The 27,940-nt window shown below is 45.4% G+C and overlaps 2 protein-coding genes and 1 pseudogene across 3 annotated transcripts in view; all 3 read right to left on the reverse strand.

Annotated features, from left to right (window-relative positions):
* Window positions 1–27,940, reverse strand: part of FBXO21 (F-box protein 21) — a 189,565-nt gene that overhangs the window by 98,362 nt on the left and 63,263 nt on the right. The window lies entirely within an intron of this gene.
* NOS1 (nitric oxide synthase 1) overlaps window positions 1–27,940 on the reverse strand; it is a 232,423-nt gene that overhangs the window by 30,732 nt on the left and 173,751 nt on the right. Inside the window, exons 12-21 of one of the 2 annotated variants that reach the window (XM_050747840.1) lie at window positions 24,997–25,191; window positions 23,611–23,696; window positions 20,103–20,247; window positions 19,006–19,110; window positions 18,382–18,440; window positions 15,604–15,705; window positions 13,420–13,536; window positions 8,590–8,764; window positions 4,426–4,564; window positions 3,753–3,831 (exon numbers count right to left, since the gene is read on the reverse strand). In XM_050747840.1, coding sequence (XP_050603797.1) covers window positions 3,753–3,831; window positions 4,426–4,564; window positions 8,590–8,764; window positions 13,420–13,536; window positions 15,604–15,705; window positions 18,382–18,440; window positions 19,006–19,110; window positions 20,103–20,247; window positions 23,611–23,696; window positions 24,997–25,191 — 1,202 coding nt within the window. The remainder of the gene's footprint in view (window positions 1–3,752; window positions 3,832–4,425; window positions 4,565–8,589; window positions 8,765–13,419; window positions 13,537–15,603; window positions 15,706–18,381; window positions 18,441–19,005; window positions 19,111–20,102; window positions 20,248–23,610; window positions 23,697–24,996; window positions 25,192–27,940) is intronic. The other variant, XM_050747841.1, reaches the window with a different exon arrangement.
* LOC126930717 (elongin-C-like) lies at window positions 6,767–7,371 on the reverse strand (annotated as a pseudogene).

The following is a 27,940-nucleotide window of genomic DNA, read 5'->3' on the forward strand; positions in this document are numbered from 1 at the left end:
TAAAATAAAATAATAAAAAAAAAAAGAAAGAAAGGAAGGAAAGATTCCTCTGTCTGCTCTTTGGAAACCGGTGTTTTTAGAGAAAAGCTCAGAAACCAAGAGACAAGTTGGGTGGCTATTCCAGTCAGTCAGACTGGACATGCCCATGGCTTTGCTCAAGGTGGTGGGTCTGAGATGTAGTTGAAAGACAAGGCCAAGGGCATCTGCTGAGCGACTGCATGACCCAGGCGAGAGGGAGAGAGGAGTGAGGATGACACTGGAGGTTTTGACTGAAGCCAAACGTTGATGTCCTCTGTTGAGATGGGGAAGGCTGGAGAGAAGCTATTTTACTCGAGGGGAGATGAGACTGAAGCATTCTACCGATCAAGAACTCTGCATTGTAATGTCTGCCATTCTCCCAGACATCCCGGTGCTGACCTTAACTTCTGCTGTTCTTCCTTCCTGGACCCCCCTCCTCTTTCCCGCCTTTCTAAAGCCCACCCTCCCATAAGAGGTTCATCTCAAGTCCTGCATTCCCCTCTTGCTCCTGATTTCTAGGACTTGGTGTCTACACCCCACACACCAGCCATCCATTATGCTCTCTCTTCTGTGTCATTTGCTAATTGTTGTACGTGCATTAGAAAATTTATTTCCAGGCTGTGATGGTGACTGCGATCACTTTTCTCTTTAGATTTTCAAGGATCATCCTCAAAAGGCTGCCTACTTCCTCATAAGCACTTTGCCTGCAATTAATGGTCTCTCGTAGGGGGATTAGTGATATCTTGGTCGTGGCCTTTTAGGCCAGACAGCCCAACTTCAGCCTCGGGCAGGAGAAAACGGGAGAGTCATGCTTTTTCACTCAATTATCCTTTTTCTTCTTTTTTAAAATAAGCCTTATGAAGCTGGAAATGGTATTAAGCTTGAAAATAGGTAGTGCTTTTAAAGCACTTTAAGCTTGAAAATAGAGAACATGCTTTTAAAGAGAGAAACACGGAGGTAAGACTGGGTCCTTTTTGTGCTAATTCATAACTGATTTGAATTCTACACTCCAGTTCTAACCTTGTTTGGAATATTCTCTTGCTAGTCACTTTTAGACCCGTCGCTTAGAGTCAGGTGCCTCCTCTGGATGGGCGGGGGTGGGGGCTGATTTTGGGACTTTTGGTTTCACTTAGTATCAAAACATTTGCAAGTTTCCTTGCTACTTATGTACTATGGCTTTGGGAGTAAATTCTGTAAGCTGATCTTTCATAGTTTGTTGCTGAAGGAAATTTCCAGTAGATTATTAGGCCTTCTCATGCAATGCTACTTATATCATCCCTTCCCATAGGACCAAAATAAGTAGTAAGAGATATATTTCAAATACGGAGTCCCTCTCCATATCAGGGGCCATTATGCTCTGAATTGCACTTAACTAATTATTCAGAGATTAATTTCCCACTCCATTTCTTTAATGTTTGAGAATCTAAGAGAGAATATGAGAGCCCTGGGGCTCTGCTCTGTTGATCACTTTTATCAAAGGTTTGGAAGATTACATAGAAAGCATACACACTAAATTTGCAGGTGACATGAAGCACGGATGGATAAGGAATACTGACGGGACTCTATGATATGCTAGTTGCTTTATGTAGCTTATTTTTAATACTTAGCAGCCTTGCAATGCTGGTGAGGCCATCTGTGTAGCCATTTGGCACACTGACTTTGGAGTCAGATAACCAGGTCGGTGTGACCTTGAGAAAGTCACTTGTATTTTCTAGTTGTCATTGTTCCTATTTAAAATGTGTATGATAAGAGCGCCTACTTCCCAGGCTGGTTAGAATTATAAAAGATCCTGGACAGAGGACTCAGCACAGTGCTTGGAACACAGAGAGCTCTAGAAAAACATTAGTCATCTTCATAGCTATCATTCCTATTATGTAGGTAAGGAGACAGGGGCTCAGATCACCTAAATGGCTTAGCCAAGGCTGCACAGCTAGTGCATGGCAGAGCTGGGGTTAGAGCCCAGAACTGCTTAATCAAGAGCCTACTCTTAGACATCACATCTCAAATTGATCAAACTGGGTCTGTCCATCCATCTCTCTACTTGTATAAGTAATTTTTCTTTTTCTTTTTTTTTTTTTTTTTTTTTTTTTGAGATGGAGTCTTACTCTGTCACCCAGGTTGGAGTGCAATGGTGCAATCTCAGCTCACTGCAGCCTCCGCCTCCTGGGTTCCAGCGATTCGCCTGCCTCAGCCTCCTGGGTAGCTGGGATTATAGGCCCCCACAACCACACCTGGCTAATTTTTGTATTTTTAGTAGAGACAGGGTTTCACCATGGTGGTCAGGCTGGTCTTGAACTCCTGACCTCATGATCCATCTGCCTCGGCTCCCAAAGTGCTGGGATTACAGGTGTGAGCCACCATGCTGGGCCGAGTAATTTTTCTAGCACTAATGAAGGTCTTTGCACTGGTTCCCGTTGAATGGAATGTTTTTCACTTTGTAGTTACAGCAGAACATCTTTTCGTCTTGATTCTTTGCACAGCATAGTTCACTGCGCCGTGCTTAGTTCACCGGGTTACCCACCTCTGTTCCCAGAGCAGCAAGGGGGTCTCTGTGGTACTTTGCAATAATTGGAAAACAGCCAGTCCTTGGAATCAGCAAGAGCTTGTCCTTTATTGTGGGCGGCACCTGGGAGCAGAGGTGGGTAACCCAGTGAACCAAGCACAGCACAGTGAACTATGCTGGGCAAAGAATCAAGACTTGAAAAGATTCTTGATTCTTCTGCTGTAACTACAAAGAGAAAAAGATTCTATTCAACAGGGATCTATGCAAATACTTTCATTAGTGCTAGAAAAATTATTTATACAAGTAGAGAGATGAGCAGACCTGGTGTGACGATTTTGAGAAGACGTGATGTCTAAGAACAGCAGTGATCGCTTTTAATGGAAAAGCAAAACGGCCATTAGAACCATGCCTGAGATCTCAGGCAGCATTAGCACGTCCTGTTCAAATTGGTGATGGTAATAATAACCTGAGCACATTTGGCAGTGATCACATACTCTCCACTGCACTGTGACCAGGTGAGAGTGACATTTCCAGCAGGACAGAGTGTGTCCTTTTACTAAAGCCAGATGCTTGGGAAACCATGTCTTAGAAAGAATGACTTGAAGGAATCAGGCCCCAGAGGAGATTGGTCAATGTCGTTGGCTATTTCCAGGTCTCTCATTTGGAAAGAAATAAACTTGTCTTAGGTGTCACCAGAGAGTAAAACTGGGTTTAAAATAAAGTGCTAGGAAGACATGCTTTGGTTATATTTGATAAAAAGATACTGGTTATATTGGATATTAAGCTAATTTCTAACGATTAGGACTTTATCTCCCATCAACCCAAAGAAATTTAAGCAGAGTGTGGGTAGCCACTTTTTAGCTACATTAAAAAAATTATTCATAATAGGAAATACTTGGACTAAGTGATTTCCAGCTAAGATGCTGTGGTACAATGAACATGTAGCAAATCTACAGGGGTGTGGTCCACTGTTAAAAAAACCTTACTCAGAAAACCTTTTTCTTTCCTCTTTTCATGAGATCAACACCATCTCCTTTTCCCACCCCTTCAGGTTGGAGCTTGGCAAAAGGAAAGCAGGAACTCCAGATGCTAAAAAGCAGCAAGGGAGTCTCTATGGCACTTTGCAATGATTGGAAAACAGCCAGTCCTTGGAGTCCACAGGGCTTGTCCTTCATCGTGGGTGACATTTGAGAGAATAGGTGGGTAACCCAGTGAACCAAGATGTTCCTACCTGGATTTAGGGCTCTGGAGGTTTTGACGGCTAAGGAGTCGGGCAGCTGAGACTCGCTTTTTGTGGACATTGGATAGACCTGTGGGGAGAAAAACAGTCTTCCTGAGAAGGTGTTGAATGTTCCATTAAAAACTCCCCAGGCGGGGCAAGGTGGCTCATGCCCATAATCCCAACTACTTAGGAGGCTGAGGTGGGAGGATCACTTGAGGCCAGGAGTTCAAGACCAGTCTGGGAAACATAATGAGACCTTTTCTCAGAATATTAATACAAACAAACACTCTGCAGCATTTTCTTCACCCTCTACTGACACTTCTACTGTTCTCTGGAGTAGAATGAGAGACAGAAGAGAACAGATGAGGCAGACATTGGTTGGGATGGGTGAGGTGGTTGTGGGTAGTGCGAAACAAAAAGAAAATCTGGTTGAATTAAGTTGAGAAGAGGATGGTTTGGAAGAACACAGCATGTTACTAGAGAGACAGAGAGAGAGAGAGACATTTCCCAGTACTTGTTTTACGGAGTGTGGGAGGGCAGCAAAGTATTCATTTTGGTAAGACTGCACTAAAGGGAGATCAAAGCAATGAAGCCCATCTTCCCTAAGCACCTTCTGGAGGTGAGATCGCCTGCCTTTCCCCCATTGTCATGAATGCCTCCCTAGAAGGGTGGTGGGAGGTACCTTGCGTGAGTTCTGGAGCTTCGGCCACATAGGTGAGGCGGAACTTGTTTCTCTTCCAGCTGCGGTCATTGCTGATGAGGGAATTGTTCGCCTTTTCAATGTTGACATCATCTCCCACACAGAAGACATCACAGGCTGCCTGTGGTGTACACAAGGCTTTCAGTGACCTCTTTCAGCCAAGCAGATCTCCTTGCCAACAGCTCCAAGTCATGGCATGTATCTGCATCCACCCATCCACCCATCTATCCAACTATCCATCCATCCATCCATTCATCCATCCATCCATCCATTCATCTATCCATCCAGTAACCCTTCCCTCCTTCCCTTCTTCCTTCCCTTCCTTTCTTCACTCTACCCTTTCATTGTCTTCCTTCCATCCATTCACCCATCCACTCATCCACTCTGCCATTCATCTACCCTTCCGCCCTCCCATCCATGTATCCATCTTTCCATCCATCCATCTGTCCACTCACCCACCCATCCACCCACCCACCCATCCATCTTTCCATGCACCCATCCTTCCTTCTATCTACCCATGCACTCATCCATCTTTCCATGCATCCATCCTTCCATCCATCTACCCATCGACCCACCCACCCATCCATCTATCTTTCCATGCATCCATTCTTCCATCCATTCACCCACCCATCCATATATCTTTCCATGCATACATGCATCCATCCATCCTATATATTTTGAGTGTCTGCGATGTGCTGGACATGTCAGATTTGCCATTGACTTTAGGACCTAACCTGCACTTAAGATATAATTCTATTATGTCATTTATTCCTAAAATTAATATGTGTAGAGGTTTAACATTAAATAAGAAAGTAAACATCTCAGAATTTCCCAATCCATCTTCCTCTAAATATTTAAGAATTATGTAAAGAAAGAGCATACTGAATGAATGTCTGGATGACTGCAAATACATTTTCCTTTTTTTTTTTTTGGTCAAGCTCACTTGTTCTTCGATTTTAACAGTTCTAAGAATTGCTGTCCTTATTTATTTATTTATTTATTTATTTATTTATTTATTTAAGACAGAATCTCACTCTGTCACCCAGGCTGGAGTGCAGTGGTGCAATCTCGGCTCACTGCAGCCTCAACCTCCTCCCCAGGTTCAAGTTATTCTCATGCCTCAGCCTCCCAGGTAGCTGGGATTACAGGCATGTGCCACCACACCCAGCTAATTTTTGTATTTTTAGTAGAGACAGGGTTTTGTCATGTTGGCCAGGCTGGTTTCGAGCTCCTGGCCTCAAGGGATTTGCCTGCCTCGGCCTCCTAAAGTGCTGGGATTACAGGCATGAGCCACCATGCCCGGCCAATGTCCTGAGTTATTTTTAAGATAAAACCACAGATAATTCAAAATAATGATAATTTTTAAGAATAGTTCTTACCATTGTTTGACCTCATGTTGACTTTAAAACAATCCAAATGTTCACCAGTGGATGAATGGATTAACAAGACTTGACACATCCATACAATGGAATATTATTTGGCTATAGAAAAGGATGAAGTTCTGATACACGCTACGGCATGAATGAACCTTGAAAACATTATACTAAGTGAAAGAAGTCAGTCACAAACGACCACATTATGATTTCATTCATATGAAATGTCCAGCACAGGGAAATCTACAGAGACAGAAAGTAGGTTTGTGTTTGCCAGAGCTGGGAGTGGGATGGGAGCAGGAGGTTGACAGCTAAAGGGTACAGTGGCTTTTAACAGGCCTTCCTTCCTGGTTGCTCAGTCAGGGTTGGCTGATGGAAATCAAGCAACAGAATTATCCCAATGGGTATAAAAAGCCATTATTTCAACTCTCCTTGTCTGGGAGGAAATGCAAGAACAGGCTGATAAACACTGCCTCCCCACATGGAAATCCTCACAGCCCAGGGGCCTCAGCTTCCCCATTTGCTCTCTACCTGCGTTTGCTTTCAGGATGAAAAGTGTCATCTAAATGACAGAAGGTTGCATAGTACTCTTCTCCCGGGGTTGCTGATGAGTATGCATTCCAAGGCTAGGATGGCGTGGGTAAAAGTGGCAGGGTCTACATTCATTACCACCTCCCAGCCTAGAATGGTCAGTTTAGTCATCCTCATATGCAGATAGAAGGCCATGCATGGTTCATTTATTCTCCTGTGGCCTTAAATTTAAAACAGCTCTGGCCAATAGGATGTCTTATCATGATGGAAAGGTTCTACACTGTCTAATATGGTAACCCCTACCCCTGTGGCTACTGAGAATGCAAAATGTGTATTCTCAGTTGCTTACTGCAACTGAGCAATGGGATTTTTTTTTTAAATACTGAAGAAAGATAACAGTTTATTATAATTTATTTTATTTAACAATCTAGGAAGTTCGCAGCCATCAGCAGTTCCAGCGCAATTTCAAGTACAATTGGGGATTCTGGAATCTCAGTGGAGCTGTGAATGTAGTGAACGTTGTATGTAAACTGTGTGCCATGCCTATAATCCCAGCACTTTGGGAGGCCCAGGGGGGCGGACTGACTGAGCTCAGGAGTTCACGACCACCCTGGGTGACACGGTGACACCCCATCTCTACTAAAATACAAAAAATTAGCTGGGCATGGCGGCAGGTGCCTGTAGTGTCCCAGCCTCTTGGGAGGCTGAGGCAGGAGAATAGATTGAACCCAGGAGGTGGAGGTTGCAGTGAGCCAAGATCGTGTCACCGCACTCCAGCCTGGGCAACAGAGCAAGATTCTGTCTCAAAAACAAAACAACACAAAACAAAACATGTATACTTTTGTTAATACAGGGATAGGAATCTCTCTCTCAAATTAACTTCATTTGTTTTATTCTCAGCAAACTGACCTGGGCCACTCAACATGGCTTTTATCATTCCTGATGTTAGCACATGTTCTATTTTTACAACACATTCCTGACCCTCAGAAGGTATCAGTTAGACATGCATGGTACCAGGGACTTCACAGCCACCATAGGCTTTCTCCTCTACATCTATCATGTTCTCATGAAATTCTACTTTGCTTCCCCAGGAACTTCAGTAGTTTCCTGGTAAGGTGGGGGTGCAGAGTCTGTCGCTCCCTTCTGTCTGGAGGAAGTCAGGAATGGGATTTTAAACCTATTAAATTAAATTAATTAATTAGTTTTTTAAAGACATGAGGTCGCACTGTGTTGCCCAGGCTGGTCTTGAGCTCCCGGGCTCAAACAATCCTCCTGCCCAGCCTCCCAAAGTGCTAGGATGACAAGCATGAACCACCATGCCCAGCCTTATTTAATTTTGAACTGTGTAGATAGGTATAGATGTAATTCACATAACATACAATTCACTGTTTAAACACGTACAATTCTGTGGCATGTAGAACGTCCACACGGTTATGCAACCCTTCCCACTATCTGCTTCCAGAACATTCTCATCACCCCCCCCCCACACTGAAAAACTTTTTTATCTGTTAGTAGTCACTTCCATTTCCCATCCCCATAACCCCTAGCAACCAATAACCTGCCTTCTCTCTCTATGGATTTTCTGATTCTGGACATTTCATATAAATGGAATCCTGCAATACATATTCTTTTGTGACTGTCTTCTTCCACTTAGCACAAAGTTTTCAAGGTCCATCCATGTTGTAGCATGTATCACCACTTCATTATTTTTTACAGATGAAGAATATTCCATTGCATTGATGTATCACATTTTATAGACCCATTCATCATATTTAATTTTAATTAGCTGAAGTTTAAATTTAAATGGCTATGTGTGGCTAGTGGCTACCATATAATATTGGTCAGTGAAGATCTAGCACAAGAGGGGTACGCTTGTCAAAGCTGGTAGACTGCCAAGATCTTAAGTTTGGTTTGGTTGACTAACTCTATGTTTTTCTGTGTACCTGTATACCAAATATGAGTGAGGGATGGCTTCCTCCCAGCCCTGACATTCCAAAACTCTATAATTTTTTTATGGACCAACTCCTTGCCCATAATGTAGAATGTTGGATTCTGGGTAGAAAATATGTGCTTTCAGGACACCCAAATTTATCTGAGCTGTTTAAAGTTGTATTTTGGCTGGATACATGGGAGAGGTACTGAGGGTTCTCTCAAGTTTATTCTCTTCTTGATGGTTTAAGTGCTGTCTTTGGGAGTGTGGGGAGCATTACTTCTCCCTGTAGGTCCATGAGATCTAGATTACCTTGAAGACCTTCTTGGCCCAGGTCCTGAAAGCCTCTTCCTGCCCACAGAGCTCATCCCCTTCCCTCATCTTCAGGATCCTCTCCCCTCCCAGTTCTTCCAGGAGGGTGTCCACAGCATGTCCGAAGGCGCAAAAGTGAGGGTACGCTCGTGAGCCAAGACCAAACACTGAGAACCTGTCAAGGGGACAACAGAATGTTCATGCTAAGGGACTGTGGGGAATGTGGGGAGTGTCTGGTATAATGTGTCCCCCCAATTTCATATATTAAAACTCTAATCTCCTTATAATTGTATTTTGAGATAGGGCCTTTAAGGAGGTAATTAGGGTTAAATTAGGTTATAAGGGTAGAGCCCTGTTCTGATAAGATTAGTGTCCTTATAAGAAAAGGAAGAGACACCAGACCTCTCTCTCTCTCTCTCTCTCTCTCTGGACATAGTAAGAAGGTGGCCATCTGCAAGCCAGAAAGGGAGACCTCACCAGAAAGCAACCCTGCTAGCACCCTGATCTTGAACTCTGGCTTCCAGTACCATGAGAAAATAAATTTCTTTTCTTTAAGCTGTCTGTAAGTTCTAGAATTACAGCCAATACCACTTAGTCTGTGGTATTTTGTTATGGTAGCCTGAACTAATATATCTGGTATCTCAAAAAGAACAATGTTTAGCTGATGGTGGTCAGGCAACCCCAAGCTCATCTGTGGAAGGGCACTTTAAACCTAAGGGCTCTCAAGTGTTTCTCTCCCTTTCTTTTGGTCTCTTTTAATTACTGCCATCATCAGGAGAATATTCTAATTTGTTCTAAGGCAGACAAATTACGGATAGCAATGACCTGGAACCACTGGCTGTTTTGTGCATGTCCACTTCTAAGCTGGACCAACTGGGGAAATTAGTCTATTTTAGTGGAAGGCTTGAATTCTATGAGTGACATAACTAGATTAGTTTTAAGTATGAAGATAATGAAACTATAACATAATGGTCCTCAGGGACTTGTATTAATGAAGAGACCAGAAGAAATTGTCATCAACACATCAGACAGGTTCTTCTAAAAGGGGATGAAAGAGTTATAAATATTCTGGTTACACTCCTTGTAGGGTCTATGAAATTAAATTGCTTCACAGACCCTCGTGTGTATAGATACCACCAAGAAAATGTTGGTGCTTGAACCAGTGGGGTCAAGTTCATGAGATGTTTCTCTGTTTTGAGGTGGGGACACTTGGACTGAAGGAAGGAAATGGAGGGCTATGTCCTAGGTGGCTCCTGTACGGGTGGTCCACAGCTCTTCGGACACTTTCTGCCACATTTCTAGAACTTGGTCTTGGCTGTAGGTCTAGACCTCACAGTGACAGGAACAACAGGTTCATGAATGGGACAAAAACACCCCACCTTGCCCCACTTTTTAAGGTCAGAGTGTTCTGCTGTAGACTGTCATCTCAGATAAACCATGGAGTGGGACTACTTAACCCACTCCATACAGGATCAGGCCCTGCCCCTGAATCTCTTTTTTAGGTTGATGGGGACAAAATGGTAACAGATTGAGATGGGGAGGAAGGAAGAAGGTAGGAGAAGTTGGGAAGGTACCCTCCATCATTGGAGCATGAACTTGGGGTGGGTCCAGGTGCCTCACAGGTGAAAGTTAATGTAGGTTAATATCCACTCCCCTCAAATCCACACTCATATTGTATCATTTAATCTTCCTCTTCTTTCTTGCCCTCCTTTCCCTAGAATTCCAGAGCCTTTCCAAATAAAGTATGTGGGATTAGACAGCATTTTGCCATTTACTTATTGATTTATTATTATTTTTTTGAGACAGAGTTTTGCTCTTATCACCCAGGCTGAAGTGCAGTGGTGTGATCTCGGCTTACTGCAACCTCTGTCTCCCAAGTTCAAGTGATTCTTCTGCCTTAGCCTCACGAGTGGCTTGGATACAGGCGTGCCTGGCTAATTTTGTATTTTTAGTAGAGACGGGGTTTCACCATGTTGGTCAGGCTGGTGTCAAACTCCTGACCTCGGTGATCCGCACACCTTGGCCTCCCAAAGTGTTGGGATTACAGGTATGAGCTGCTGAGCCCAGCCTGCCATTTACTTTTAACTAATGATCTTCTTGAATCCAAAAACATTACCCTTTTCTTGCAGGGTGGTGGCCTGACACGTAGACAGAGATGGTGACTGGATGTGGACTGATTGGAGGGGTGACACGAAAGGGCATCCCTGCCTGAAGCCACGTGCCTCAGCCTTAGCCCAGTGCAGATCGGGAGCTCCCAGCACTAGTCATGCCTTCTGGTTAAGGTGCCATTTCCCGAATCTCTGTGATTTATGTTTGTGATGTCTGCCATATTCGATTACCACTGACACTGTCAACAACTCATTTGTGCTTTTGAACTTGCTTTTACTTTTTCCTCACTAGCTCATCACTCCTATGATCTGAATGTTTGTGTCTCCCCCAAATTCACAGGTTGAAACCTAACCCTCAATGTCATGGTATTAGTGGCCTTTGGAAGGTGATTAGGTCATGAAGGTGAAGCCTCATGAATGGGGTTAGTGCCTCATAAGGGGCTGAAGAGACCTTCCGCCATGTAAGGACGCAGCTGGAAGGTACCATCTATGAGCCAGAGAGTGGGCCCTCACCAGACACTGAATCTGCCGGCACCTTGATCTTGGACTTCCCAGCCTCTAGAACTGTGAGAAATAAATTACTGTTGTTCACAAGCTACCAGTTTATGGTGTTTGGTATAGTAGCCCCAATGGACCAAGGCTCCTAACTCTTGTGTTCACCAACAGATGATGATTCAGGTGGTTGATTCATTAATATTCTTCTTGGTGGGCCTGAGAACCTAGACTGCAGTCACTACTAGTCACATTTCCATCACAATCTTCAGCTTATGATCTCAAAATGCCTATTTTAAGCCTCCAAACCAGGAGTTGGCAAACCTTTTTTTTTTTTTTTGGAGACAGAGTTTTGTTCTATCGTCCAGGCTCGAGTGCAGTGGCGCCATCTTGCAACCTCTGCCTCCCAGGTGCAAGTGATCCTCCCACCTTAGTCTCCAGAGTAGCTGGGACCCCAGGTGCATGCCACCACGCCCAGCTAAGTTTTTATATTTTTGGTAGAAATGGGGTTTTGCCATGTTGCCCAGGCTGGTCTCAAACTCCTGAGCCCAAGAGATCTGCCTGCCTTGGCCTCCCAAAGTGCTGGGATTATAGGCATGAGCCACTGTGCCCGGCATTGCCAAACTTTTTATATGTGGGGGTCAGACAGCAAATATTTTTAGGCTTACAGGCCGAGAAGCAAAATTGAAGCTATTACATAGGCACTTACAAAACAAGAAAGAAAACAAATTCCTGAACATTCTCAATTGATAAAATTAAAAACATAATAATAACACTTAAGCATACTTTAACACAGGTCTACTATGAGAAGACTGGAATTCATTTTTTGGGAGAGAATAATAACATTTTCTTCATTGGGGTTCAAAGGTAATGTTTTCTACCATCAAACTGATTACAAATGTTCATCGGTAAGAAAAGCATTATTAGCTCATGGGTTGTTAAAAATATGCAGTGACCAGGCTGGATTTGGCTCACAGGCATTAGTCTGCCAACCCCTGCCATGATAGATTTAATAAGGGAAAAATGGGTCTGACTGTCAAACTCCAGAACTGATGTTTCAATGTTGAGCTGAAAAATGTACTGATGTCAAAACCTATAGAATGTTCAACACCAAGAGTGAACCCTAAAGTAAACTATGGACTGTGGCTGATAATGATGTGTCCCTGTAGGTACGTCAGTTCTAACAAACGCACCACTCTGGTGTGGGATGCTGATAGGAGGGGAGACTGTGCGTGTGTAGTGACAGGAGGATGTGGGAACTCTCTGTACTTTCTGCTCATTTTGCTGTTAACCTAAAATTGCTTTAAAACATAAAGCCTATTTGAAAATGTCCTGGAGGACATAACAGATATTTCAACATCTAGCAAACCAGTGATCTATATCATCTACTAAGCATTGCTCTGAGTAATTATGGAGAAGGCTCAGTTAGTGAAGTTCTGAGAGATTTGTGGCCAGGCCTGAAGGTTCTTCCTACAGGGCAACTCACATTAGTCTTGTCTTGATCAATATCCACGAAACCAAGGGTTTGACATCCCAGTTTTCTTTCCTTCCAAGAACCCATTAGACTGAATACACAACTGTTGCAATATAAAATATTTGTCCACGTACTTCCTAAAATTATCTCATAGTATGTGACTAGGCCATGAGATAATATGAGGTTAGGGCAGTATTTGTCAAATCTGACTGCATGTTAGAGTCAATTGGAGAGACTTAAAGGAAAAAGCAGCACATGGGCCCAATTCCAGATCAATTCCATCAGAATCTCTGGAGATGGGGCTTGGTTATTGTATTAGTATGCTGCAAACCTCCCCAGGTGATTCTGAGGAGCCTCCAGGATTGAGAACCATGGGGTCATAGCAGGGTGTCTACAGAAGCTTCTATTAAGTATACACCATAGCTATTGGGAAGGGCAGCTCATTGAGCAATATCCAGAGATTGATAGCCTTCAGCACAAATAACGGGGTGAACTTGGGTAAGGGAGCTCTGAGGGAGTGTGTATAGAAAAAGAAGTCACAGAAAGGATAAAAACGGTGCATGGGGAGACCAGGCAATGTGACTTAATGGGTGGGAGGGGTCCCAGACAGCCAGGATGCAGCTGGTTTTATGAGAAATGAATGGACATAGAAGGGAGACTCCCTCCCCACGACGAAGAGCTCACTTCGTAACTAGGTCCAGCTCCCCAGGAGCCTTAGTCTTCCCTGACCCCCGACCCCCTTATCCCCTTGCTTACCTCACATTGGCCAGGGGTCCAGCACTCTCAAAGTTGTCTCTGAGGTCGGGCCCATCGCCTGATGATTTTTGGGAGTCAGAGTAGGAGGAGACGCTATTGAATCGGACCTTGTAGCTCCTGCCAAAACCAAAGAGAACCTGTGAGCTCTGGCCTGGAGCTCCCTCCTGAGGTCAACACCCTTGATGGATCTTCAAGTGACAAGTCCTGATTCTAGGGTCTTCTCTTGTATGTTGAGTCAAACCATAACACTCCCATGGTCTCTTCTATAATCTACCAACGTACCCATGGCCACCACAGTGGTAACCGTCCATCTATACTTGGTCTTACTGGTACTAAAAAGGTTTCTGGCCATGCTTAACTCAGGAAACCTGAGACCCATAAAGTTAACATGATTTAATCAGTAAGAAGTCAGGAGCAGAACTAACTACTCCCCTAAACCATGAGACCATGCTTTCTTGTTTCTCAAAAAAAATTTTTTTTGGGACAGAGTTTCACTCTTGTTGCCTGGGCTGGAGTGCAATGGCACGGCCTCGTCTCACTGCAACCTCTGCCTCCCGGGTTCAAGCAATTCTCCTGCCTCAGCCTCCCAAGTAGCTGGGATTACAGGCATGTACCACCATGCCTGGCTAATTTTGCATTTTTAGTAGAGACAGGGTTTCACCACATTGGCCAGGCTGGTCTCGAACTCCTGACCTCAGGTGATCCACCCTCCTCGGCCTCCCAACATGCTGGGATTACAGGCGTGAGCCACTGCGCCTGGCCCTTTCTCAAATTTTAATGTACACAAGAATCATCCTGGGATTTCATTAAAATGCAGATTCTGATTAAGTAGGTCTGGGACCTGGCTTGGAGTTCTGTGTTTCTAACAAGCTCCCAGGAGATGCCAGTGTCTCCGGACTTCACTTTAAGTAGCTGGAAACTAGACCATGCTGTCCAAGATGGCAGCCATTGGCTAAGTGTGGCTATCTAAAGTTAAATTAATTTGAATTAAATGCAAGTCAGTGTGGGTTGGTACACTGCAAACCTCCCTAGGTGATTCTGATGTGCATTCAGCTTTGAGAACCACTGGGTCACAGCAGGGTGTCACTTGCACCACCCACATTTCAGGGGCTCCAGAGTCACGTGTGGTTAGTGGCTGCCATAGTGGACAGCACAGATATAGAACATTTACATCTCTCTAGAAAGTTCTTCTGGACAGTGCTGGAGTATCCCATTCAATACTGTCCTTCCATAAAGTTATAGTCCTTAGACTTTTCAGGGTTCTGTCACATTTCACATTTCAAGTAAATATGAACAATGTTCAGCACTGACACCTGGCATGGAAAGAGACTGCATTTTTAAATTAAATTATTTTGAAGGTGAAGGACGATGTCATTGGGACTCAAACCTCAAGATGAGAGGCTCAGGAACCTTCAGACTAAAAAAAAAAATCCAATTTCTCAGTTTTCCCCTAAAAGTGGTAAGTTGTGCTCTCAGGTAAGGCAAAACAAAACAAAGCAAACAGAAACAAACAAAAAATCTGAGACCAAACAAACAAGCAACCAAAACTCCAAAACAAAACCCAAACCTCAAGAAGCAAACCCAACACACAAATCTAATTACAAAAAATTAAAAAGAAATAAGAAAATAAAAAACAAGAGAGAGGAAGAAGGAAAGAAAAGAAATTGTGCATTCTGGCAGCAGGGTTTTCTAAGCTGGATGTTCTTTAAAGTTTTTGCTCCAGCATCAGGAAAGTTCTAAATATATGTAAGTGTATTTTCTGCCCTAAAATAGTCTCACATTGAGTCATGCAATATATCAGGGGGTGGCTGTGTTGTTAGTGTTGGAGGAATGGTTGATGGTTGTGGTAAAAATAACAGCACGTGCATTTGTATGAGGTTGGAGGTTTTTCCAAATGCTTTCCTTTTTGTTATTACCCTTTAACCCTGCCAATAGGCCACAGAAGTGCGTAGGGCAGAGCTAATTTCTCCCCATTTGGCAGAGGAGAAAGACCGAGGCCCACAGGGGTTAAGTGACTTGCTCAAGGTCACTTAGTGAGTTAGTGACACAGCTCAGGCTAGAACTCAGGTCTCCTTGAGACCTAGATGTGTGGCCTGGGATGCTCAGGTATTGGGCCTGCATGCACGCACTCGCACACACATGCGTGTACACACATGTGGACATGTACACACATGCACACTCTACCTGTGCTGGCTGTCACGGGCTGCAGCCAGACCGTGGACTTCTGTGTCACCATGGGGGAGGGGAGGCCCTTTACGGGGAAAGAAACGCAAGGGTTCCGGGCACCTAGAGGGGAGAATCGATGGTGCCCTATCTCTCCCTGAAGGAGGGGTGAGAGGGAACCTGCTGGGAGGCCATCCAGGATGGGGTGGGAAGGAGAGAGGTAGCGAGAGTGAGGACTACGATGCTGATCACAAAGGACTCAGCAACGGTCAGTTTCCTGGGTATCAAACTTATGTGAATATGGCAGTACGTTCTCTGCCCAAAGAAAATCAGAAGGGATTTTCTTTTTTTCTTTTCTCTTCTTTTCTTTTTTTTGAGACGGAGTCTCTGTCGCCCAACCTGGAGTGCAGTAGCGCAATCTCTGCTCACTGCAACCTCCGCCTCCTGGGTTCAAGTGATTCTCCTGCCTCAGCCTCCCAGTAGCTGGGATTACAGGCGCACACCACCATGCCCAGCTAATTTTTATGTTTTTAGTAGAGACGATTTTCACCATGTTGGCCAGGCTGGTCTCAAACTCCTGACCTCAGGTGATCCTCCCACCTCGGCCGCCCAAAATGCTGGGATTACAGGCATGAGCCACCGTGCCTGGCCTCAGAAAGGATTTTCTGCTTAACATAGCCAATAAACACCAGCCAGCTAGAGCATTTGATATTCACCTTAAGACACAGGGATCTGCTCCATGCTTGAGCAAATACTGAGTTGGCCTAATGGAAAGATAGCTCAGTGTGCACATACCATATGTCCTATACCTTATCGGGTATGCAAGGGCTTTTCAAGGGTAATTAAATAAAATTTTTTTTTTGGCTGGGTGCGGTGGTTCACACCTGTAATCCCAGCACTTTGGGAGGCTGAGATAGGCAGATCACCTGAGGTCAGGAGTTTGAGACCGGCCTGGCCAACATGGTGAAAGCCTGTCTCTACTAAAAACACGAAACTGGACCGCGCACGGTGGCTCAAAGTGTAATCCCAGCACTTTGGGAGGCTGAGGCGGGTGGATCACGAGGTCAGGAGATCAAGACCATCCTGGCTAACAACATGAAACCCCGTCTCTACTAAAAATACAAAAAAAAAAAAAAAAAAAAAATTAGCTGGGCACGGTGGTACGCGCCTATAGTCCCAGCTACTCAGGAGGCTGAGGCAGGAGAATGGCGTGAACCTGGGAGGTGGAGCTCGCAGTAAGCCGAGATCCCTCCACTGCACTCCAGCCTGGGTGACAGAGTGAGACTCCGTCTCAAAAAAAAAAAATTAGCTGGGCATGGTGGCATGTGCCTGTAATCCCACCTACTTGGGAGGCTGAGGCTGCAGAATCGCTTGAACCCAGGAGGTGGAGGTTGCAGTGAGCCAAGATCATGCCATTGTACTCCAGCCTTGGTGATAAGAGCAAAATTTCATCTCAAAAAAAATTTTTTATTTTCATCTTTTAGAGACAAGGTCTTGCTCTATTGTCTAGGCTGGGGTGCTGTGTACAATCATGGCTCACTGTAGCCTCGACCTCCTGAGCTCAAGTGATCCTCCTGCCTCAGCCTCTGGAGTAGTTGGGACTTCAGGTGCATACTACCATACCCAGCTAATTTTTAATTTTTTTTGTAGAGATGGGATCTTGCAATTGCCCAGGCTGGTTTGAACTGTTGGCCTCAAGCAATCCTTCTGCCTTAGCTTCCCAAAGCACTAGGATTATAGGCATGAGCCACCGCTCCCAGCCGTCAATGGTAAGTTTGATTAGATGCTTTTTTACTTTGTCAAATACCTTTAGAACTCAGTCCCACATTACATGCAGCTCCATTACAAACATATTTTTGACTACAGGTATGTTTTGTCTTATGATGTATCTTATCTTTTGAACTCAACTTCTAGATTAGCTGCAACTTCACTGTGAGCCTCAGACAGGAACCTTCTAAGGAAAGAAGTTCTATTCTTTGATTTTAGCAACTTTTTTTCTTTTTTGTCAAAAGGTCTGGCTGTTCAGGCTGGCCTCAAATTCCTGGGGTCAAGTGATCCTTCTGGCTCAGCCTACAGAGTAGCTGAGACCACAGGTATGTGCTACCATGCCTGACTGCCTTGCACTGATTTTGAATGTAGGTTCCCAAAGAGAGAAAAATAATAATAAGAACAATATTTACACAGTGCTTTTTTTTTTTTTTTTTTTTTTTTTTTTCCTTTTGAGCAAAAGGAGTTTGCTCTTGTTGCCTAGGCTGGAGTGCAATGGCGCGATCTCGGCTGACTGCAACCTCCACCTCCCAAATTCAAGAGATTCTCCTGCCTCAGCCTCCCGAGTAGCTGGGATTACAGGCATGCGCCACCACGCCTGGCTAATTTTTGTATTATTAGTAGAGACGGGGTTTCACCATGTTGGCCAGGCTGGTCTCGAACTCCTGACCTCGTGATCCACCTGCCTCGGCCTCCCAAAGTGCTGGGATTACAGGCATGAGCCACCGCCTCCAGCACACAGTGCTTTTACATCTAGTTTGTGATTTGATTCTTACTAATTAGAAAGTCAAGGCAGGTGCTATAATCTCTATTTGATAGAAAAGGAAACTGAGGCACAAGGCTGTAAGTGACTCAGAAACCAAAATATTGGCCCTAGTAGACTGCAGACACCTCACAACTAAGACCCATCACAAATGGACTTCAGAGTACGGCCACCATCCAGAACTCAAATGTGAACCCCAGGTGCCGAAAGTCAATGTCCAGTTACCCTCAGGGGGTGGCGGGTGACATCGGAGGGGGTCATTCACTTACTTCCTTTCTTCCTGCACAGAGTTGGGGTGCCTCATTTCCATCAACGCACAGCCAAATTTCTGGAGGTGAAAACATATGGGTGAAATTAGCACATCTTAGTAAATGGGAAGCCAGGTCGGGCACTGAGCGTCTGGGGTCCTGGCTGTCACAGAAGAGACTGATGCCTGGAGGTCAGGATGTCAGGAGTGGTCAGGGGCTCAGGCTGGACAGTAATGCCTGGGTTACAGACTCAGTGGATACACCTGCTGTTTAAATGACTACAGATGTGGACTCCCTACCTCCAGCACACAACTTCCCTTTGGAGACTTCCTTAAAAATATTGTCCCCACGTTCCTCATCTACATCAGGGGATATCAAGCTCATGATAGGAGCAGCGATTGCAAACAAATAGCTTATTTAGGTGACAACATTTTCACCAGGGACTTGCTAACTAGTGGACACCCGTAGACTGAGTACTTGGAATTGTCCAACCTTTGTATAACTTGGATCCAAATGGAAATTACTGGCTTTGGGCTCTGGGAGGGTTTGCTACTGAATAGCAGGTACAGGAAGAGTCTCAACTGTGGCTCCCACTTCTTCCTGATGATGGAACCACACTCTTAAACAGGTAAAAGCTCATCTCACCTCCCCATTCTCAGGGGGATCTCCGTTGCCAAAGGTGCTGGTAACCACGAGGACCAGAGTTTCATGTTCCAGGTGCACGATGTCATATTCTTCCATGGACATCACCTAGGTGGGCGGGGCACAGGTATGGAATGGGGAGAGGAAGAAGGGGATGAGGAGAGAAAAGAGGTGGGAGAGACAGGAAGCGATGGGGAAAGGGGAAGAGGAGAGAAAAGAAAAAATGTGAGTCATTTTGAGTCATCTCCTTTGGAAGGAGAACTGAAAGATCTGGGGTGTTAGTATTTCAGTGGGCTCAAGTGGGTAGAACTAAACGCTTTTTGGTAGTGTGGGACCTTGCTATGGTCACTGTGGCCTGAAGGATTGTGGAGAGTCTGGAGCAATGGTTCAAGCGATTGACAGACACAGAAACAGATCTTGATGGAATCCCTTGGGATTCTTATAGTCAATTGGTCTTGGATTCTTCCCGACCCCAGTTAGGTTGGGAATGATCTGGCTAGAGCTGACTAAGTCTTCTCAACCTCCTCTCTAATCCTCCCGCAAGCAGCGTGGAGCACCTGACCAAACAAGCCTGAGATATCTGCCTTCTGGAAAGATGATTGCCCTGTGTCTCATCACCGTCTGAGCAACATTTCTCAAAATAGGTTCTAGAAAATCCCAGTCTCCTGAGATGCTCCATGAAAACAAGTGATCCACGATCAAACATGTTTGGGAAACGTCTATATTCTATCCTCGCCTCTTTTGGAGATTAGAACACATGCTTATAGATTACAGGCTCTGGGAAGTCCTGCCACAGCAATGAAAACCATTGAGCTGTACTTCAGGCAAAGCTTCCCAAACTGACCTCAGAATGGTTTCTTATAAACCCTCTAACATTTTGCACTAAAGAAGGGAATTTCATTTTGTGACTCCTGGACTCATGGGGAGAGGGATATCACAGTCCCCTGAAATTTATACCAACGTGCGTGTGAGCTGATAGGCATTGTCAGTTGTGCTTTCATCCTTTGCCAAAGGCTTCTTCTCTGTTGACTTCCCTCTCTCCCCTTGCCGCCTTAATTTACCATGAGAAGCTGGCGGAGCTAGGGCTACCCCCCACCTACCTTGGCATCAAAGGCGTGTTTGAAGATCTCACACAAGGTCTTGGCATAAGCTTGCGATTTGCCTGTCTCCGTGGCATACAGGATGGTTGCTTTGACCCTCTTGGCCATAGCCTGCCCCATCAGCTTGGCCGAGAACTTGACAGCTCTGGAGGGAAGAGGATGGAGATGAGAAATGGGAAACAGAAAAGGGGAGAGAAGATGCTGGATTGGGACTTTTGTGCAAGAACCAGGATCCATGAAATATAACAGAAGACAACTCTCTTGATCTTTGATGACTTCAGGGGTTTCCTCAGAGGCATTCGAAGCCCTTGTGTTTAAGCACCATATTATTGAATCCTTTTATTTTATCTTATTTTATTTTTTTAACTTCTCTAGAGATAATGCTGGATATTAAATCCTTTATTAAATCCTACCAGAGGCTGGGCGCAGTAGCTCATGCCTGTAATCCCAGCACTTTGGGAGGCCGAGGCGGATGGATTGCCTGAGCTCAGGAATTTGCCACCAGCCTGGGCAACAAGGTGAAACCCCGTCTCTACTAAAATACAACAGAATTAGCCGGGTGTGGCAGCTGTGTGCCTGTAGTCCCAGCTACTTGGGAGGCTAAGGCAAGAGAACTGTTTGAACCCAGGAGGCGGAGGTTGCAGTGAGCCGCAATCGCACCACTGGGCACCACTGCACTCTAGCCTGGGTGACAGAGTGAGACTCTGTATCAAAAAAAAAAAAAAAAAAAAAAATCCCACCAGAGCAATTAGTCATGAGTTAAAAGAAGTAGTTAAGTTTTGCTAGCTTGTTACTTGATAGATCCCAGGCTTAAGAACCTTAGTGTGCCGAGTATTGCCTCAAAAGATGATCGTTCATCCATTTCCTCTCTCTTTCATTCATCAAATATTAAGTGCCTAACTATGTGTCAGTATTGTTACAGGAACTGGAGACCATAGAGAACATAGCTATGGCATGCAGCTGTCATGGGGCTCATATTCTAATGTGTGTATGCACATGTGTGAATGAGAGAAAGACAGAGAGAAATGAATCACGAATAAGTCACCAGGCATTGAGTTTGATGGGATTTTAGAGGTTTGTTGGTCCACAAGGGAAGGACCAGGTCTGATTTATTCAGCAATGCATGCCAAGGGTCTTGCACAGAGCCTGATACCCAATAGGCACTAAATAAATATCTATCAAAAGAAGTTATGGGATAGGCATAGTGGCTCATGCCTGTGATCCTGGCACTTTGGGAGGCTGAGGCGGGAGGATCACTTGAGGCCAAGAGTTTGAAACCAGCTTGGTCAACATAGCGAGACTTCGTCTTTATAAAAAAAAATAAAAGAAGTTATGAATTTTAAAAGATGCTGCCACTGAGACCCTGGGGAGTCTGAACATCAAATCCAGCCTCTTTCTAGCTAAACAGAAAAGCTCAAACCAGTGTCTCTTCCTTTTGCTCTATGGGGCAGGGCGAGTTCCGGGGGCACGTAGCAGACAGGCCAGAGGCTCAGAAATACCTGCGCTCGACTCCTGAACAAGCCTCCCTGTTGTAACTAGAAATCTCATTGCAGACAAGTTGCTAACTTTCCCCCACCTGGGATTATCGGCGTTAAGTTCATTATTTTTTAGAATCAAGGAAACCGCCCACGCTGCAGGAAGACTTAGCTAAGGGGAAGAAACAGAAAGGAATAAAAGGTACCTGGAGGGTTCCCTTTGAATAATTTGAGCATAAAGATGCATCTATAATTAATTCCCATTGTTACTACCCAAAACTCAATAGTGCAATTAATGTTTTAGATTTCTCCCTCCCCTTTCCCCCAGAGACAGTGGAGCTGAACTGAAGCCAACAAGTGCCTTCCCTGAGAATATCTGAGATGTTCTTTTTAGGGAAATGGTGGCTGCTGATGTGTTCTTGCTTGGCTGGGGGATGGGATTAGGGTGGAAGGAGAGAGATGGAGGGAGGGAGGGGGAGAAAGAGGGAGAGAGAGGAGAGAGAAGAGAGAGAGAGAAAGAGGAGAGAGAGAAGAGAGAGAAGACAGAGAGAAGAGAGAGAGAGAGGAGAGAAGAGAGAAGAGAGAGAGAGAAGAGAGAAGAGAGAAGAGAGAGAGAGAAGAGAGAAGAGACAGAAACAGAAAAAGAAAAGAGAGAGAGAGAAAGAGAGAGAGAGAGATTGATTGATTGATTCTATGGGCTCTATTAATGGAACCAGGACCTAGGTTTGGGTCCGTGCAAGACCAGTCAGTGTCTTGTCTCTTGGACCCAAGGCTTAGATGATACCTGTTGTACAACTAGTTATCATACATAGAGAATTCTGGACCTGAGGGAGCTGAGGAAAGAGAGTAGTGTCTTCTGACAAAAAGTTAGCTCCAAACAGCGATCTTTTGTAAGTGGATCAGTGGGGTTCTCTTTATTTGGGCAGAAGGCTGGCATCCCCATTAAATCAACTTAGTTAACCCTACCCTACTTGTCAGCTGGTTCCCTGGCTGGTCAGGCATGATTCAGGAAAATCACTCCTCAATAGTCTCAGGCCATAACCCCCTTCCTGCCCCTCTTTGCTTAAACTTTGTTCATCTCATTCTTTAGCTCAATTGTCACCTCCTCTAGGAAGCCCTCCCTGACCTCCCAAACTCTGTGAACCATTATTACTTCCAGGAACCATTCCTCGATGGTACCTTCCACAGCTGCCATGTTTACTGTATTTGTTGATTCTTTGACAAAGGAATGGCTGAGAGCTTCATGACAGCAGGGACAGCGTTTGTCTAGCTTGCCATGATCCCCCTGAAGCCTCACATGGTGCCTGGCACAGAATCTGCGTAGCTAGGACTATAGGCGTGTACCACAACACCCAGCTAATGAATGAATGAATGAATGAATGAATGAGTCAACGAACGAATGAGTAAAATTAGGGGTCAGCTCTGAACGAGGGTGCTCTCCAGGCAGTAGTGTGCTGGAGCCGACTAACTCCAGCTCCTCCCTACTCTGGGTTCAGTGACTTCCTAGGCCAGGCGCAGTGGCTCACGCCTGTAATCCTAGCACTTTGGGAGGCTGAGGCAGGAGGATTGCTTGAGGCCAGGTGTTTGAGACTAGCCTGGGCAACAAAGTGAGACCCCTCCAGCCTGGGGAACAGAGTGAGACCCTATCCCAAAAAAGAAAGAAAGAAAGAAAAAAAAGAAATTGGTCATAGTGGGAATATTTCCATCATGGAAACTGGCAACCATGAAAATCAAAGTATTACTATTACTATTTCTATTATTATTATTATTAGGAGGGCTGGTTCACCAACACACCATTGCCCCAGGACAAGAATTTAGGAAACTGGGATGAGGAAAGTGAGGCTGAGGAGAAGAGTTGGAACGACATTCACAGCTCAGACTCAGAGGCAAAGAAGGCACAGGTGGCTGGAGAAGACAAATAAATCATATCCTACGGAGAGGTCAGAAGGCACAGGAGTCTGCCCAGCCTCCTACTCTGGGCTCTCTGAGTTTGTGCGCACATCCACCCCACCCGCCCACTGCAGGAAACTTACTCTGCCAGTTTCTTGAAGCCGATGGCTCGCCGCTTTGTGGGGGTCCCGTTGGTGCCTTTCCAGACGTGGGTGTTCCAGGGATCAGGCTGGGAAGAGAGGAGAGGGCTACGGTCACTCACTGCAGTGAGGGCATCTGGCTCCTGTTGGGGATGCTCAGGACCCCCTGGGGCTTGTGACTGCCTGACCCAGAATTCTGCCCACTGGTGACCACCATGGGGGTAGGGATGCAGGTGGGGGGGGCTGTCCTTGCCCAGTGGGTGGTCTGGCCTTGGCAGTGTTCTGCTAGCTCTTTCCCCTCCGCCCCCAGTCCCTCTCAAACTCTCTTCTTGTGACCCCTGACTACTCACTCTCATTTCATCCATCTCTCTCTTTTAGGAGACAGGGGTCTCACTCTGTTGCCCAGGCGGGAGTGCAGTGGTGTGATCATAGCTCACTGCAGCCTTGACCTCCTTAGCTCAAGGGATCCTCCTACCTCAGCCTTCCAAATAGCTGGGACTATACAGGGTGTGCCACCACACTCAGCTAATTTTCTCTCTTTCTCTCTCTTCCTTCCTTCCTTTCTTTTTCTTTCTTTCTTTTTTCTTTCTTTTCTTTCTTTCTTTTTCTTTCTCCTTCCTTCTTTCCTTCTTCCCTTCCTTCCTTCCTTCCTTCCTCCCTTTCTTCCTTCTTTTCCTTCCTTCCCTCCCTCCCTCCCCTTCTCTCCCTCTCTCCCTCTCCCCCTCCCTGCTCTCCCTCTCTCCCTGTACCCTCTTTCCCTCTCCCCTTCTTCGTCCTCCCCCTCTCCTCCTCTCCCTCTCCCTCTCTGTCTTTCTCTCTTTCTTTCTGTCCCACTCTGTTGCCCAGGCTGGAGTTGAGTGGCTTGATCTCAGCTCACTGCAACCTCCGCCTCCTGGGTTCAAGCGATTCTCTTGCCTCGGTCTCTTGAGTAGCTGGCATATGCCAGGCTAATTTTTTGTATTTTTAGTAGAGATGGGGTTTCGCCATGTTGGCCAGGCTGGTCTCGAACTCCTGACTCAGGTGATCCACCTGCCTTGGCCTCCCAAAGTGCTGGGATCACAGGTGTGATCCACCATGCCCAGACTGCTAATTAAAAATTTTTTTAGAGATGGGGTCTCACTATATTGCCCAGGGTGGTCTCAAACTCCTGGCCTCAAGCCACCCTCCCGCCTCAACTTCCCAAATCACTGGGATTATAGGCATAAGCCATCATGCTGGACTCATATTGTCTCTCTTGTTCTTTCAGCTAGACCCGTGCTATGGTAGCCACCAGCCACATGTGGCTATTGAGTGTCCAGAGCGCTAGCCTGGGTTGAAATGAGCCTAAATGTGACACACACACCAGATACAGGACACTTAATATGAAAAGAGGCAGGGACAGGGAAGGACCTGGTATTCGAAGGAGGGGGTGAGCCGGTAGTTGAGCATCTCCTGGTGGAACACAGGGGTGATGCTTCCAGACATGGGGGGCACAATCCACACCCAGTCGGCAGGGCAGCCTCCCCGGCAGCGGTACTCGTTCTCCATGTGCTTAATGAAGGACTCGGTGGCGGAGTGATGGTCAACAATGGTCACTTTGTCACTCTGTGGGAGGAGAGGCGACATGGGTCAGGAGGTACGAGAAGCTGGGGTATTTTGGGACTTCCTCCCCCAAAGAGCAGCATTTCCCAAAGGGTGGTCCCTGAGATGGTTTAGAACAGTGTGAAGTGAAATGGAGATTCTCTTTGCATTTCTTGTCCAGTCCTTCTACTTAGACCCAGAAGAAAGTCTTCGTTGGGTGCTTCTGTATCTTTAACACCTTTCTTGTCGATCTTGCCAATCTTCCTCTCTCCCATCCCACCCCACACCCTTTTCTTCCTTTCTTTCTTTTTTTTTTTTTTTGAGATAGAGTCTTGCTCAGTTGCCCAGGCTGGAATGCAGTGGAGCGATCTCGGCTCACTGCAAGCTCTGCCTCCTGGGTTCACGCCATTCTCTTGCCTCAGCCTCCCAAGTAGCCGGGACTACAGGCGCCCACCACCTCGCCTGGCTAATTTTTTTTTTTTGTATTTTTAGTAGAGATGGGGTTTCACCATGTTAGCCAGGATGGTCTCGATCTCCTGACCTCGTGATCCACCCACCTCGGCCTCCCAAAGTGCTGGGATTACAGGCGTGATCCACCGTGCCCGGCCCTTTTCTTTCTTTTTATATTTTTAATTTTTATATTTTATATTTTTAATTTTTATAGGTTTTTGGGGAACAGTATTTGGTTACATGCGTGGTGATTTGTGAGATTTTGGTGCACCCATCACCTGAGCAGTATACACTGCACCCAATTTGTAGTCTTTTATCCCTCACCCCTTCCCACCTTTCCCCACTTAGTCCCCAAAGTCCACTGTGTCATTCTTATGCCTTTGCATCCTCATAGCTTAGCTCCCACTTATGAGTGAGAACATACGATGTTTGGTTTTCCATTCCTGAGTTACTTCACTTAGAATAACAGTCTCCATTCCCATCCAGGTTGCTGCGAATGCCATGAATTCGATTGGTTCCACATTTTTAGCAATTGCGAATTGTGCTGCTATAAACATGTGTGTGCAAGTATCTTTTTTGTATAATGACTTCTTTTAGGTTTTTTTTTTGTTTGTTTTTTTTTTTTTTTTTTGTGATACCGGGTCTCACTCTGTCCTCCAGACTGGAGTACAGTGGCGCAATCTCAGCTCACCGCAACCTCTACCTTCCAGGCTCAAGTGATTCTCCTGCCTCAGCCTCCTGAGTAGCTGGGATTACAGGCGCATGCCACTACTGCCCGACTAATTTTTGTATTTTTAGTAGAGATGGGCTTCACCACATTGGCCAGGCTGCTCTTGAACTCCTGACCTCAGATGATCTACCCGCCTCGGCCTCCCAAAGTGTCGGGATTACAGGTGTGAGCCACTGCGCCCCGCCTACTTTTAGTTCTTTAAGGAATCTCCACATCGTTTCCCATAGTGGCTGTACTAGTTTACATTCCCACCAGCACTGTAGAAGGATTCCCTTTTCACTGCATCCACACCAACATCGGTTATTTTTTGTTCATGGCCATTCTTGCAGGAGTGAGGTGGTATCACATTGTGGTTTTGATTTGCATTTCCCTGATCATTAGTGATGTGATGTTGAGCAATTTTTTCATATGTTTGTTGGTCGTTTGTATATCTTCTTTTTTTATTTGTTATTTATTATAGAGTTAGGGTCTCACTATGTTGCCAAGGTTGGCCTTGAACTCTTGGGCTCAAGTGATCCACCTGCCTCAGCCTCCCAAAGTGCTGGGATTACAGGCATGAGCTGCTGTATCCACTGCCCCGCTCTTTTTTTTTTTTTTTTTTTTTTTTTTTTTTTAAATAAGAGGGAGGCACCTCAGGCAGTATCTAGCTAGAATTGCTCAACTTTGATTTGTTTTCCTTCTGTTTGCTTATTTGTTTATTTAATATTACAATTAACATATTTATGGCAACCAGTGCTGGCTCTCCATTTAGGGTGGTGATATAAAATCTTAAAATATACATTTTTAAGTAATAAAGATGAGTCGATTAAGAAATAAAACAAGCACATCCCAGCTGAGGTGGGGTGGACTGGCTGTCAGGGAAAACTGGCCCCAGAGCCTGCTGTGGTTGATGGGTTTGAATTCACATCTTGTCCAAGCAATGTTTTCTCTCTGTGCCCACAAACCTTGTTCCCTTCCTACACTTTTCTGTTTTCATTATTCATCTTTTTTTTTTTTTTTGAGATGGAGTCTCGCTCTTGTAACCCAGGCTGGAGTGCAGTGGCCCGATCTCGGCTTACTGCAACCTCCACCTCCCGGGTTCAAGCAATTCTCCTGCCTCAGCCTCCTGAGTAGCTGGAATTACAGGCATGTGCCACCACACCAGGCTAATTTTTTGTATTTTTAGTAGAGATGGGATTTCGCCATGTTGCCCAGGCTGGTCTTGAACTCCCGACCTCAGGTGATTTGCCTGCCTTGGCCTCCCAAAGTGCTGGGATTACAAGAGTGAGCCATAGCGCCTGGCTAGTTTTCATTGCTCATCTCAATCACATCCCTGTTGTCTCTGGCTTGACAGACTTCATACCAGTCCATCAGGCCACATGCCACACTCCTGAAACCTTATTCTCCATGGTTAAGAGAGAAGGGAGGTGGCCTCCTTCCTTCTTGCCCTGTCTCAACTTGTCCCTTTCCTCTGACATTCCTCAGTGCACCCACTCCAACCAGATCTGACATGGGGACCTATGGCTTCTATTCCTATCCCTCCATGGCTTGATTTAACACATTCATTCTGCTGGCTGTGTGTGCCTCTCATGTGCATCTATGGGGGTCTAGCTG

This window comes from Macaca thibetana, chromosome 11, assembly GCF_024542745.1.
Source record: "Macaca thibetana thibetana isolate TM-01 chromosome 11, ASM2454274v1, whole genome shotgun sequence".
Lineage (NCBI taxonomy): Eukaryota > Metazoa > Chordata > Mammalia > Primates > Cercopithecidae > Macaca > Macaca thibetana.